General features: G+C 49.0%; 1 protein-coding gene across 2 annotated transcripts in view; it reads right to left on the bottom strand.

The window, feature by feature from the left end:
• PAMR1 (peptidase domain containing associated with muscle regeneration 1) overlaps positions 1 to 15,018 on the bottom strand; it is a 58,468-nt gene extending 43,450 nt beyond the window's left edge. For both annotated transcript variants that reach the window (XM_014937144.1, XM_014937147.1), the window contains exons 1-3: positions 14,822 to 15,018; positions 3,392 to 3,568; positions 2,497 to 2,625 (exon numbers count right to left, since the gene is read on the bottom strand). In XM_014937144.1, coding sequence (XP_014792630.1) covers positions 2,497 to 2,625; positions 3,392 to 3,568; positions 14,822 to 14,894 — 379 coding nt within the window. In that variant the 5' untranslated portion in view covers positions 14,895 to 15,018. The remainder of the gene's footprint in view (positions 1 to 2,496; positions 2,626 to 3,391; positions 3,569 to 14,821) is intronic.
• Positions 15,019 to 15,227: the final 209 nt, after the last annotated feature.

The following is a 15,227-nucleotide window of genomic DNA, read 5'->3' as shown; positions in this document are numbered from 1 at the left end:
GGCCGGGGCCTGGGGTTGGGGCCTCCTCCGGAGCCCCCGGGCGCCACCTACCGTCCGCCTGGCAGCGGTGCCGCAGGGTGCCTGCAGGCGCCTGAGGGAAATGGCGCGGGGGGATCGCTGAGCGGCGCTGGGTGCGCTGACGGGGGGGGAGCCGGGGCCGAGCCGTGCCCAGGGCGGTTTGTTCGGGCGGTCCGGTAGGGACGGGACGGAGCCGGAGGGGTGCCCGCTCTAGGGCTCCGTCTTGGGCTGCCCCGGGAGCAGGAGGCCGGGGCCGGTGCTTCTCGGCGAGGCCTGCGGCGCCCCGCGAGAGGGAGACAAAGCCCGGCGCTCCCCGGGCGGCGGCGGCGGGGCCGCCCGGAGCCCTGCCGCCTGCCCGCACCCCCGGCTCTCTTCTCCGCACCGGTCCGTGCTCCGGGCAGTCGCCCAAACGTGAAAGCGGGAAAAAGTCTCCGGGCAGGTTACCCTCGGGGAAGGCAGACGCGGGCCTCGGGGGGCAAGAAAAGGTAAAATCTGGGGAGGACGCTTCAGCCCGGGAGAGCTGTGCTGGAGGCGTGCCCCGCTGTGACCTCTGCGGCTACACGGTGGAGAGATTACACCCCCAGTTAGGGTGGGTGTGCTCCCTTGTGTGTCTGGGATTTACTGGCACTGCCGCCGGCCAGGCTGCTGAGTTCCAGGTGTGATCCTGCCTGCCAGGTACCAGAGAGAGATGCCTCCTCGTTCACTCTCCAGATCGTGTAGTGTTGGCACACCCGCCGCTCCAGCAGCCAGTGCACGCTGTGGCTGGCCGCCCTCCAGACCCAAAGCCGCAGAGCCCTGAGCCTGCGGGCCGGCGCTCTGCCTGGTTGTAGGCTTCTTTCTGGACGTGCAGTCTCTGCGTGCCCGAGCCTACCGTCACGGCTGAAAGTGAGAGAGTCCTGAAAGCCAGGGCAGGTGAACTCAGGCGTGTGCTGGGACCACAGCTCTTCCCTGTGCTCCTCTTTAAGAGTGGAAGAGACAATAGCGCATCTGCCCATCCTACCCTGCCTCTGAAGTACTGCAGAACCACATCTGCCCATCCTACCCTGCCTCTGAAGTACTGCAGAACCACATCTGCCCATCCTACCCTGCCTCTGAAGTACTGCAGAACCACACAAGGAGACTAGGTTCTCAGTGTCACAAGTAGTAGGAAAAACACAGCTCTGCAAAATCTCAGTATCGCAAAAATGTCCTAATAGCCTGCAGTGTGAGTGTGTATTTCCTTTAAAACCAAAGCAGGCAGAGTAGGCTGAAATAAACTGTAGGTAACATCTACTCAGGCAGAGGGAGGAAGGATTAGATGAGGTAATGATTCTTTCTTGGCTCTGCTCTTATAAGAAGTGCCAGGGGAGCTCTAGCATTGACCCAGAGCAAACAAGACTTTAAAGTGCTGTCAGAAATCACACTGTAAACTGCAAGGGACTCAACTTTCAAAAGCTTATCAACTTCTGAAGCACCAAGGTTGAGTTGGCCCTGTTGCTGAAACATGTTGATTCCTCATATTTTGCTGTTTGAAGCAATGATTTCATTTTGTTTGCTTTTACCTCCTGAACGGTGGTGAATGGGCTGTGTTGGGAAAGCAGGTTCAATTGTTGCTTTAAAATCAATGACAAAGAGGAGACAAGACTAAGGTATATAGAATAACGGACTGAACAGAGTATGAAAAACAGACTTTGCTTTCATCCCTTTCAGTGAAATGTGAACAAAGACAGTCAAAAATTGAAAGAGGGTTGATGAAAGGCCATACCTTCACTGGTGGGAAACTGATAAAGGAAATACTAGTCTTAAACTGTATCAAATTAGTTTATGGAATTCATTATTGACAAATAGCATTGGGACCAACAGCTTAGTGAAATCCAAGAAGCAGGAGCTTTTGTACGCTGTTGGGAACAAAACCTTCCGATATCACTACCAGAGCCTGAAACACTCCTGGTCCACCATGGCACTGTTAGCAATTGCAAGACACAGATTTCCAGAGCTGCCTTGGAGTGCAGCAGAGCTGTGCAAAGGAGGGAGGGAACACTGGGACTTCATCGGGCTGGTTCTGCAGGGCAGGGGTTGAAGAAGGACACAGCAGAAGCTCTTTGATGTAGCAGTTGCCCTTGTAAATGTTTATGCTTTGGTGAAGGCCTCTGGGGAATCAGTAATGCTGAAGTATGTCCAAGATATGCAGAGAACAGAAGATTTCCAGAGGCACAGTAGTTAAAGTTTTAAAATAAACCAAAACAAACCATAAATTCAGTAGGGTTGTAACCTCCTGTGACTTGGGGCCCGGGTCAATCCCTAGCACATGGGCGCTGAGAGAGTTTTCCCCCATGCAGATCTGCTTAATGCCTGGTCATGTTTGCCCTCTCCTGCCTATGCCCCTTAGAAGACGCACTGTACAGGAATAGCTGGAAAGGCACAGCATGGCTCTGGCTCTGGCTCTGTCCCACCACTCCCTGTCCCTGACGTGCCTCCCTGCCCGTGTAGGACACTTACTCATGCAGTCCCCTCCGTACCAGCCAGCTCTGCACTCTGCGCAGTAGATCCCCTTGATATAGAAGTCGTCAAGCGTCCCTCCCCAGGAGCCATTGCGGCAGGACTTGCAGTTCTCAAAAATGGTGCAGCCTGAAAGGAGAGCCACTGCATTAGAGGAAAGCCAAGGTAGATTGTCCTGTGAGATGATCAGCCTGTTTCTCTTTTCCACCAAAAAATGCCAGTGATGTTAGTGACTGCTGCGGTGCTGACAGCTTGCCTGCTGTGAACTGTACCCAGCCTCCACCCCCAAACCCTAGGCAGCTCAGACTCCGAAATTTGGAGTCAAACTCCCAGCCTGACTTGCCCAAAACTCTAAATGTCACTGCTCTCAATGTTAATGCCTCTCTCAGGAGCCTGAATGTGGATGCTGGTGCCACTCAGGCCCATCCCAAATTATTCCGATGTCTTCTAACCTGGTCCTGTCTCCTCTCTCACCTTTCGCTTTGCCCTTCCCTCCTTGCTAGCTGGACTTCCAAGTCATCCCTCCCTTCTTGCTTTGGGGATACAAATCATCCCAGAGCGCCTACGAAACACTCATTGGCTGAAAACAGCTGTAGCATCACCCTTTGGCAGCTCCCAAGCCTGTCCAAGACAGCCTGCGGACAACAGTGCTGGTTGAAAGTCAGGGTTTTTTCTGGCAATGATGCTAGCTGCTGTGCGGGCACCTTGCCAGGTGTCTGGATACTGCCAGCAGAATGGCAGAGGGAGTTCCTGAGGAGATCCGGCGTAATCCCATGCCCCAGCGCGATGTGCCTGCCCTGCCCAGCAGCTACCCTTACTGATGGTAGTTGGGTGCATCGTTGGCTGATGCCTTGGCCAAAGATCTGGTGTGAACACGGTGTGGACCTAAGCATACCTGGGTGGATTAAGCAGGAGTCACACTCATTCTCCTCGTTCCTGCAGCAGGGGATGGTGTAGCCCACTCTTTCTTTCTGTCCTGGGCAGATGCACTCAATTTGGTCATATTCGCAGCACTCCCGACACATGATATTCCACTCGGCACCCGGGCAGTTTTCGTTGATCACTGTGTACTCTGCAAGCAGGGAACAGAGAGGGGGACACATGGAAATAATCTGTTACCTGCTGAGGGTGGACAGGCTCTATTATTCAGCAGCTTGTCAGATCGTGTGTGGCGTGAGGCAGACCCAGGAAATCCCAAACTACATGGTAACTCATGGCCGAAACGTTAGCTGGGCTTGGGTGTCTAAAGGCCACACAGGCAGTTTTGCAGTGCCAGCCAGAGGAGGCAAACAGACCGGAGGGAAGGAATATGGTCACTTTAAGTCTGCTCTCTGCAAGGCCTTCCCACTTCTGTGGTGAGAAAAATAGTTTAAAAAAACATCACACGAGAATCTCTTATGTAGATCGCAGTACTGATTTACATCCTTATATGCAGTAGAGATTATTTAAACTATAATAGCCTGTTTTGGTCATATTTCTGTTTGTGAATTTGTTACTCTTGAAGACTAGGGTGTCCATCAGGAAAAGCCACTTTTGAGGCTGGGTTTTAGCTGGTTTCACTCCTTATTTTCACTCGGAAGCACACAGTGTTACACTTGGCTTCACTGCCAAAGGAAACAAGATTTTTCATTCTTTTTAAACGTTCATTTTGTCTGGCATTTCTCAGGTGGTAACATTATTAATATCTTTTGATTATTTAGCATAACCTCATATGATCATATTTAAGCTATGCTGGAAGTGCCCTTTTAGGAAACAACCTCAAACTGTGACTCTGGATTGCCACACTAAGTGCAGTTCCCATCTTTATCCACCAGCATCCCATCTAAATTCTGCAAAATGAAATCTGATGAGTGCACAATGCTGTCAGCGTGTCTTCTAACCAGCTGACAGACCCGATGACTGCTTTTCTGGAGTTTGATGATAAAAAGAGCGAGCAGACCAGAAAGATGAGACATGAAGGAAACATAATGAGATGTCTCTTTTTTCTTTCGTTTCTCCTCCCCTTTTTACTTTCTTTCATTGTGGTTAGGTAACATCCTTTTGTCTTTTGTTCTAAACTCTGAGTGACAGGGATGCCTTGCCATTGCAAGAAGCCATACATCTCTGAGGCGCAGCACTCCCGGCCGTGCCTGTACCTGGCTCCCTTCTCACAGTGCTGCTTTTCGTGCCTCATAACCCAATTGCCACGTCTGCTGGAGCTCCCTGCCACCCAGCCTTGCTCCTCTGTCTCACTTGATTCTTTGCGACCTCATGAAGCATGGTTCCTAGAAGCTTATCTTTTCTTCTAATGACAATGACTCCATAAAAAGGGACCACCAAATTATTTATCCATTTTTTCCCCTTTGGCTGGGAAATGAAATTCAGCCCTTCGTGCTCCTCAGAACTGAGCCTTTCCCACGTGCCCAAATGGGGAGAGTTCAGTGCCACTCTGAGTGTGCAAACCAGGCAGCTGATTGTGCTGAAACCTTACTATTCCCCCTCCCGGCCTCCATAATCATTCCAAAACAAAAAAGAAAGGCACTTCTGTCAAGCAATAAGATTCTGTAATTTTTTATTCCAATAATAGATTCTTATATCAAAATAGCCTTAGTGTTTAGCAGTTATATAGCCTTTTGCCCCTAGATCTACAAAGTCCTTTTTCCAGATGGGAAACTGAGGTACGAGGGAGGTGAAGTGACTTTGCTCAAGGTCCCAGAGAAAAACAATAGCAGAGTCAGGAATTAAACTTATGCCTTCTAATTCCTAGAACAGCAGTCAATCAACTTGGCCAAGTTGGGACTTCTTAACCTATGGCTATTATTCTCCTTTAATGTAGTCATTTATCTATGAACTGTGTCTGATTCAAATTCCAGAGCAAATTGATTTCACATGTCTAATTATCTTATTAGATCTGACACTCAGTTTCATACATCTCACCATACATGACTGAAAATAGCTCTTTCTGTTGGGTATGGGGGTGGAGGTCTCACTTCTTGTTGAAGGAAGACTCCCCAAAGTCTGAGTAATGAATAACTACTCAACACCCAGGAGCTTTAGCAAAGCTTCCTTCAAATTCTTGTGTTTCCCAACTCAAGCTAGAAATACAATTTCTCTCAAGATTGATAAAGCTTATTAATAAAATGGCTATATGCATTTGGGTTATAGCTGTAAATTCCCCAAGAAAAAATCCTATCTGTAGAACGATCCACGTGTTCACAGGCAAAGTTGCACTGGGGTGGCTAAGGCATGGCTCCGTCCTTGCAGGAATTCAAAACCTGGCAAGGTAAGGCTGCTGGTAACACAACTCTGAGAAAAGGGCCAGAACAGATCACCTCTGGAGGTCCCTTTCAACCTAAATTACTCTATACTTCCATAAAATATCACACATGTATTTGTCTACGTGGAGAGAGAGTGTGTGTGTGCATATGCATACTTATTTTTATATGTAGAGCTTGTGTACACATCGGGGCCAAAAAGCAGATGCCACACTTATTCTTGGTGAATCAAAATGAGCGTATTTGTAGCACAAGTTGAGTTCAAGGTAATATTTAGTGTTATGATGGGAGCAGCAGATCTTGGCCCTTAAAGAACTGTAAAAATACATTTGCCGCTACCTAGAAATGCTGTTTGCTCAGCAGATGCTGTCTCGACCAAGGCAATGAAAATAAACCGCCTCTCGGTTTTCTGACAATTTAATTCCCTTTGAGGTTCTCAGGTGCTGCAGTTTGGGCAACGCATATAGCCTTGACAAGGAAATTTGTGGATTTGAGATTTTTTGTAAGTGTTCCTCTCTGGGTTTTTCTTCAGGGAAATCATGAAATCTATTCTGAAGTTTTGTAGAAGCTATTCTTTAAAGAAATTTCTGTGAAGACTTCATGCACCTCTAATAACTGTAGAATCCCTTTTGTTTTGCATGAGTATCTTTCCCTCAGAAATTTGGGAGGGTGACAGACAGCCGCTAGCATGTGTAATGAATGTTTGTTTGTGTTACTGAGCTTAGCCTGGAGCCCAGGAAGGAAGAGGCATAACCCTGCTCCCCCTTGTCTGTTTGCGGAATGGTAACCACTGGCGGCTTCCCACACTTGGCCATTATAACCCCAAACCAGAACAGATTGAGACAGAGAAGAGTGGGGAAAGATTTATTGACTGAGTAAAATACTGGAAGCCAGGCTTTGGCCAGCTGTGGCAGGGGTCATTGTGGGGTGCTTTGTGGGCCTGATTTCAATAACCCTCCAGAGCAGGCAGTCTGGCTTGCAGGGCTGCATCTCCCAGCATCAAACACAGTCCAGAAAGCGGCTTGACCTGATCTGGGGAGAAGCAGGAAGAAGCTGCTTGACGACCTATGCAAAATATTTAGCTGAAAAGAACAAACAAGTCTCTGGATAGACAGATAAACAGTGGATTAATTTATGGGATTCTAATAATGGAAGAAAAGCCCATTAAATCTTGGAATAAAAAGCAACACATGGAAGCAGCTCAGGACCATGGAAACCAAGCAAGAAATGGCTGCGTTGGGAGTGCACGCGAACCTCTGTGGAAGCTGCTAGAGAGAACACCAGCTTGACTTTGGAGCCTGGCAGAGCACAACGCAACGTTTCACCCCATGCATCCAGTCCACCCCAAGGGACCAGTGAAGTGAGAGATGAACACTGAGGCGTGCGCAGGGGGGCTGGTAATTCTCATGAATTTCCGGGTTCGGATGGCAACTCTTTCACACTTTTCGCTGACATCTGCACCAAGTGAGACTGCCTAGTCCCTACAGCACCTTTCAGATCCTAATCAGCACATATCACAGCACATTTCAAATCCATCAGCGATGGATTTTGTAAGACAGCAGGAGGGGATGTTTCCAGCCAACATCCTCCCTGTTTGCAGCGTCAGTCTGAGGGCTGAGTTACAGTGATGACAATTCATCAAAGTGACCCTGCCACCTTCCTGCTCCCCAGTGGAGAGCCAGGGCTTTGGAGGAGCCAAAGGCTCCTCACTCTGGGGAGCCCTCCCAGCTAACAAATGGGCCCTGAGCTTCCTCTGGGAAAACCTGTGTGTGGATGATGAGCCGCCGCAAGGAGAAGATGCAGCAGGACCCTGTGGCACCCCCTCCACACAGATGGCTGATCCTGCTCTGGCTTCCACTGAGCTGGCACTGGCAGCTGAGCTGCTGAAAAGCAGATGAAGAACATCTACAGAGAAGCTGGCACGGAATGAAATGCACAGCCAATTTGCTGAGTAGTTTAATGCTTAGTGACTTCCCCTGTCAGTAACAGGCCTTCAGTTTCTTCACAGATCCTCAAAACTGCAAAGGCAAAGCCTTTGCTCTTGGTTTTGACTCAGATCAGTGTTTTTAAAAGCAGTGCTTGTCTGCCTGCCCCTGTACCACAAACCCACAGGAGCCAGTGAAGGGAAGGAGTGGACGTAAGTAAGCTGCAATAGCTTGATGGGTAAATAATTTTAATCTACTGGACTATCACGCTTATACTGTCACTCACTTCCTTTGTGAAGTTGTGGCAAATCCAGCTCTGATTTGACTTGCCAGGCTCACCCACATCTCTCACTTCCTCTGGCCCAGAATTCCCTTTTTAGCTTCTTATCTTTGCTTCACCTTTTTAAAACGTGCTGACTTTCTTGGCCGAGATGTACTTGGGCCACCTGGTGTGCAGCAGAGGAGCTTCAACAGTTAGTGAAGTAGTCACCATCTCCCTGACACAGGTGTATCTGTTTTTCCTATCACCCTCCTGGTCTGGGCACACATATGACTCAGCCATCTCTGTCCCTGCTAAACCTCAAATACTTTCCTGTTCCAAACTGCAGGACTTCAGAAAATGGGGTGATAAAAACCACACAAGAAATTCTTCTGTTAGCACTTGGGAAGGGTCATGATGGAGGTTTGCTTGAAATTGAAATTGAAATGCTGCTTGAAATTGAGTGGAAATGTAACCTTCCAAAAGGGTAGTTTTTACTGCACCACTGAAAAGCCACAAGTCTCCTTGGAAGGTAAGTGAAGGCTCCATTAGCACTCACCCTGAAGACTGGAATTATTCTTTTGCCAATGAGTTCAAAGAGGATGCCCAAATAATAAAAAATAGCTGCAAGGATAAACCATCTTAAAGCACTAGTTCTATTCTATACAAGGTTTGCTGGAAAGGATAGTGATGAATCCTGTGGGATATACAATGAGCCCAGTCAAACCTCTCATTCAAGGGAAAAGCAGAGACCTATCAGGGATGGAAAACCAGACCAGATCATCAAAGCAACCTGTGCCTTAGAGCTCAGGGACGAAGGAAGAGCTGCCAAAAGCCAAGCTGAATTTGACCTTTAAAAGAAATTAAAATAATGGCAAAAGGTTCTTCAGCCATATAAAGAAAGAAGAAATACAGAAAGATAGATTCTTCATGTAGATGAAATGTAAGGCTGAGGTGGAGAATATAGTGAGTTATTATTTCATCTTCAGGGTGGTTTCTTGTGGGGAACCTGTGAGCAGGGGTTTGAGAGTATGGAAACAAATAAAGTGTCATTCACATATTAGTGAGTTTCTAACCAACTGCAGTTTGCATTTGGGATATTCAAGTAAACCAGCTTCAATTTTGATTTATCTTACTAGGTCAGGCTTAAAGCTTTGGTGATTCAGGAACAGAATCACAAGCACGTTGCTGCCTCGATCGTGGCTCAGGCAGCTCATCATGGCAAAGCTTCAGCTTTGGCACACTTGTCTTTTGCCATGGTGAATTTGGCAGTCATAGATACCTTGCTGGACAGAAAGGGGATTTCTGTTCCAAAGGTCTGAGAGCTGGGGAAATTATAGGGCTAATAACTAAGGTAAATTGAAGCAACCCTGATTACATTAATTAACACCTCATTGGAAGAATTACTTTTTTAGGCTGCAAGTCACTTTAAGCTGATATAAGCCTATACTGCCACTGAGATGGGACACCTTCCTCCCTTCTCTCCCTGACTTCCCATACCCATTCTTTGTGCTGGCTTTAGCTGCTATGTGGAGGGATCAGAGCACTGATCCAGCAGAAAACCAGTTTGCCATCTCCATCCGTCTTTGAGGGGATAAAAAAGTTTACAACCTAAATGTGGTCTAGAGTCCTCCAAAAGTGAGAGCACCTTAGGTCCCTGATGGATGTCTGTATTTATCAGAACTCCTGAAAGATGGAAGAAAGTGCTTTATAAGAACATCCATCTATTGATCTAAACAGATGGAGCTTCCATCCTACAAGTCCATTTTGTTATCCTGCAAAGATGAGTTCTCCTTCCCTACCTCAATTTATCCATCAGCACTTTGGGGAAACATTACTTAGACTCGAAGAAGTATTATTTCAAATTGCTTTGAAAAGTGCTGTACGAATTAACAGTGCATTGTAAATAAAGCAGATATGTCTCTAAAATTAGAGTCAATAGAGTATGACTTTTTCAAAGTGATTATTCAACCAGTTCATGTTCCTCAGATGAGAACATGCCCCTTTTTATTTGATTGCATTTTAATTTTTTCAGCATGATGCTCAAGAACAATTGCTGCCTTCTGCAGCATTTGATTTTGCATTTGATTTTGAAGGCCTTTCCTTGGAAAGGAAGAGAGATGTTCCCTTTAAGATGCTTTTATTGGGGCTCTTGGAAAACAGTGTACCCCAAACCATTAATAATGAAGGAAACTGCAGGTCTTTATTCTTAACCTCTTTTTGCCTCAGATAACCCGTTGTGCAAAATGGTGCCTGTTTTCCTAATAGATGCCTTAATAGGATGAAAGGGATAATGCTGTCTCTAAAAACGCTTGGTTCTCTTCTTTTTAGCAGCTGAGCTAATTAAAGGAGGAGCTAAAATACATCCCTATTTTAGTTTTACTTGTGCTTACTTTATGGGTTGCAGACCTTTGCTGAATAATTAGACTGCTTCTCCTACAGAGTCATTTAGCATCATTGCCTGGCTGTTAGTGTATGCTTTCACACAGCAGTAAGAATGTGGGCCAAGGGGTGGGGAAGAAAAGTATTTCTATTTAAAAAAATCAAAACTAGTGGATGAACACAGGGGAAAATCTACTATACTAAGGTGAGGCTGTCCACTTAATAAATGTGCATTAACTCAACTGTCTTTTTTAAGTCCAAAATGCAGGATTATGTTGAAAGCAGACTAGACTACTAAAGAAAATATATTCTGTTTAAAAAATGCATTGAAAACCTGTCTAGGGTAAGTACAACTGTGTTCTGCTGGATAAGGCCACTGTTCTCTTAAACTCTATCTTTTTAACAATTCAGAACAAAGAAAAAGTGTTAATGTACATGCTCCTTTGATTCAGGAATTCTGGTCTGCCTAATGTTTTCAAATAGGAGAGTCTTTATTCCAGGTTTCCTGTTGTCATATAATGTTTAGTAGCTATAAATTCATAAATAAATAGTCCTGGTGTTGTTCCTGATAGGCCATAGGTTTGCTTCATTGTGCTCCTACAGTAGTGCCTTTTTTACATTTATAAGCTTCTATTCTTAACTATGCTATGACAAACAAATCATAAACTCCCAACATTTCTGCTCCAAGGAGGGAAAAATTGTTAGTTCAATAAAAAATTTATTTTTGAGGTTTTCATCAGGTCTTTAACAGGATTTCCCATGTGACTTCCAAGGCTTGAATCTCTCTCCACACTGCCTTGTTTTGCTTTGTCCATGATAAAAATCAAGTATCTTGATGTAACTAAAAGGAAAGCTAAATAAAAATTGTTCTTCCTGTTTGTGAGGTACAGACTTTGCCCACTAAGCTATATAGTGGTGGGTTAGTGCAAAACCAGCATTAACACAAATAGCTCCAGGATTTTCTGTTTCCAGCCTTAACTGAAAACAGGACTGTCAATTTGGTCTTTCTAAGAGTGTTAAAGCCTCAGTAATCCCACTACTCCTCAGTCAACCTTGCCTCAGCTGTGATGCCCAACCGGTGGCCTTTCTGTAGACCTGTGTGCCCTGCAGCCCCTCCTCCCACTGCTGGGGGATACCGACAGCTACCTCTAGGGTAGGATGTTTTTTCTATCAGGAACTTCCCATTCCCTTTCTTCCTACATTTCAGCAGCTCTTGTTCCCTGGTGGTAAGCTGTAACATGCACAACAGAGCCATACTGCAGACCTCCGGAACCAAAGCTCTGCTCCTTACCCCATTTTCTTGTACTGAGATGCCCTTATACCCCCTCCTTTCCCTTTGGGGACAGGCTGGTTGGGCCACTGGCCCAGAGAGCTGCATCAAGTGTTCATGCCTTCACCACATTTCAGATCCAGTTCCAGTTCAAACCTCCTTCTCCTCCGCATGCATCATCCTCTTGCCCTCAAAACACCACACGGCTTCCTTTTACTCCCTCTTTTTGTCATAGTTGGATTTAAATTACAGGCCATCTGTGCCACTAGCCAGGACATTTTTAGCATCTAAAGGAACCTAAAGTCTGCCCTAAACCTCCCCCTCCTTTGGTTTCTTCTCTGTAGTTACGATCTGGCATTTGTGATCTTATTATCAGCACTGTAGCTTTATCCGAGAAGGGCTGTGACAGGATGAAATAGCTGGGGCAAGGCTAAAACCCAGAGGTTGCCATGTTCCCCTTCAGGCCTTGATTTCTTTCTGGGATAGAGGAGCTTATTCTGGCCGGGGAGTGTTATCAGGAGGGGATTTTGTTTCCTCTGTGCTGCCAGACAAGAACAGGTAACGAACACAGCGCTTCTGGGTTAGTGACAGCATGGGGGATGTTGGAGAGCCCAGCCTTCGCTAATGGGGTCTGGGTGGCAAAGCCACGCTTCGGGAATAGGGGAGAATATTTGGGAATCTGTGGAGAAGGAGCAGCTCCGGTAGTGGAGTTCCTGACCCCGTGCCATGGGAACGTGTGGGTGCTGGAAGCCCGGGGGAGCGGTGCTGGGCCTGTACCCAGCACTGGCTTGCTGTGGTGGGGCGGGACCCGGGACATGTTGGCACTTCGCTTGCGGTTGGTGTTGCCCAGACACAAACCGCGCAGACAGACGGCAGCGAACCCTCCACCTCACACCGTACTCCTCACAGCTCCCCGTGGCATGTCCTCCAGCCCTCACCAAGGGCTGCAGGTGCCCTCCGGCCGCCAGCCCCCTGTCCCTGCCGATAACTGGCCGCCCTGCCCTGTGGCCTCCTGCCCCGTTTGCCCCCCGGCCCCACTCCTGCAGGAAAGAGAGGGGCACCCACGGCCCAGAGGGGCACCCGCAGGGCCCCGCAGTGGCCAGGGCTCCCTCTGAGCCCGGGGAGAGCCAAATGGCGGGCAGCGGCAGCCTTGCGGGGACTCCTGGGAGCGCCATCAAAGTGACCTCCAGGTGGAGAGTGAGGAACCCCAGCTTTCCTCCAGAAGAAAAAGCAAGTCTCTTTCCCGTTGTCTGCTCTAGGAACCCAGACACGTGAACTGAAGTAACCCATTTGCCGAGATGGAACGCATCTGGATGCCTCTGAGTGCATCTGGCCTTCGCTTCGCTAGACGGGGGCTGGAGGGGGAGGGGAGGAGAGGTTGGGAAGGGTTTGGATAGGCAGAAACACATACAAACACACATATATTTTTAAGGAAATATGAGTCACTTGCACTTCAAGTTTATTCCAGAATCAATTCCCAGACCTCCTCGACTCCTGCCCCCAAATCTTGAGGCAGGACCTGTGCAACTGGGTGTGATAAATACGGGTAAAAATTGGATACATCTGTGGGGAGGAGGCAAAATGCTGTTTTCCAACCTGCCCTGACATGCAAAGGCCATAGCACTGCTGAGTCGCTCCCCAGTTCCCCCTCCCGCCCCTGTGGAGGGGACCAGGGGCTCCTCACGCTGCCAGCTGTGTGCTGGGCAAGTGCCACTGCCATTGCCCCGCCACCAGCAGGGCAGGGGCGGCACGGGGAGGCAGGAGAGGGGATGAGGGGGACAGCTGTCTGCCATGTGTCCCCCCAGGCCCTTCTTGCTTGTTCCTGGCGCCTGAGGAGCTGGGGTCAGAGTGGACCAGCATCCTCCCTCCCAACCTCGCAGCCCCGCAGCTCTCGTGTCCCATTGCCCATCGTTGTCCCTCCTCCTGCCTCCCCTCGGGGCTCCCAGCAGCCCAGTGCCTGCTGTTTCCCACCTAGCCCCTTGACAGCCACAGCCCATGCCTCGGGCAGCGTTGCCGCTGGCAGGGCTATCTCTGTGCCACCAAGGCCAGTGCCATGGAGCCACCTCGCCTGGACGGTGTGCAAGGTGGCATGTGGCTGAGGGACAGGCCACCCTGGGGACAAGTCAGTGCATGTGGGACAGAGGTGTGGAGAGGCGCTCTGTGCTGGTGCCCCAGGGGGAAACTGTGGCAGGAGGTTGGTCTCCCAGGGCAGCTGGAGGTGCTGGTGGGCAGCTGGAGATGCTGGTGGCCATCCTAGTCACCACCTGTCACCTGCACCCCCGGCCTCCAGGGGCTGGCAGGGAAGGTGGCCCCTGGTGAGGCAGACTCTGAAGCGCCATCCTTGACCCCAATGATCTACAGCCGTGGCATGGAGGGGCCGCGTACCTGACAGCTGCCCTGCCGAGAGGCACCTGCCGTGCCGGAGTCACGGTGTGGGGCAGCCTGTGGTGTGAGCAGTTTGGGGGCACCGCACCCCGTCCCTGGGGCTGCAGCTCCCGGGGGGCAGCCTGCCCCACGGACTGCTCCAGCCACCGCCGGGTGGAAACAGCCCACCTTCATGGCCCTAACGACAGCAAGTTTGCACTCAACAGTCAATGCTTTCTGCTTAACTTTATCAAGAAGAAACCGTACATGCTGGTTCAGCAGAAACTGGAGCAAGGCTTGAGTATAAAAAAAGATCATTCTGCTTTAACAAGGCTTCCCCTTTGAAAGAATAATATTGGCAGAACTAAAGCCCAGATTGGAAACAATGTGTGGCTTTTGTTTTATTTTTTCCCCTCACTTTTTTTCCTCCCTTGCCTTCATTCTTGGTGTTGGGGCTGGAGAGGAAAGTCTCTGTCTTGCCAAACTAAACAAATTGCACTTTACAATTCAGAGACTTAAATGCCTCTTTTTATCATCATTTCCTTAGCACTGAGTGTTGAGAAAATAAAGCAGTAGTAAGTGAAGTGATTGCATACCCCTTTCTTGATGGCCATTGGCAAACAAATCCAGCCAGTTGTTTCTCTTTAAGGCTATTAAGTTTGCCTGGAATTTGTCCCTGGGCAAACCTTCCCCCCCCACACCCCCCGCCACACTCCATGCTGGCAAGAAAAACATAAATAAAGCCGAGCCCCTTCTTTCCATCATGAGCACCCCTGCGGATGGCAGCGCAGGAGATGGAGCCCCCCTGGCCGCGCCGGAGGAAGGCGTTTGGGTCGCCCGGGCCGGCGTCGCGCTCGCTCGCGTACGGTACCTCTGGGCAGGCAGGAGATGAGCAGGAGCTGGAGGAGAGCGAGTCCTACATGTGTCCAGGGCGCTCGCCCCATGCTGCCCAGCCGGAGCGGGACTGCCTGGGGAGGGAGGGCAGGCAAACGGCTTCTACTGGGACCTCACCAGCGACGGGCTGCGAGGGATCTCGGATTTCAGACCTCAGCTCGCTCCCATCCTCACCAGAGGGGAACTACCTTCAAGAGACTTCTCAGGCGTCCAGAAGCACGACGTCACCCCAAACCTCTCCAACTGCTGCCTTAACCCTTTCTGGACTCTGGCAGCCGAGCCCGTTTGTGATGGGTTTGTTGGCTCGGTGCTCAGCTCTGAGAGAGCGATTTTCACCTCGGAAAGAAGGGTATCATAAATGAGGAAGAAACAGAAATGTTTCT

This window comes from Calidris pugnax, unplaced genomic scaffold (assembly GCF_001431845.1).
Source record: "Calidris pugnax isolate Ruff unplaced genomic scaffold, ASM143184v1 scaffold3, whole genome shotgun sequence".
Taxonomy (NCBI): domain Eukaryota; kingdom Metazoa; phylum Chordata; class Aves; order Charadriiformes; family Scolopacidae; genus Calidris; species Calidris pugnax.
The sequence above is the reverse complement of the archived record's forward strand: the minus strand, read 5'-3'. Positions and strand labels throughout refer to the sequence as shown.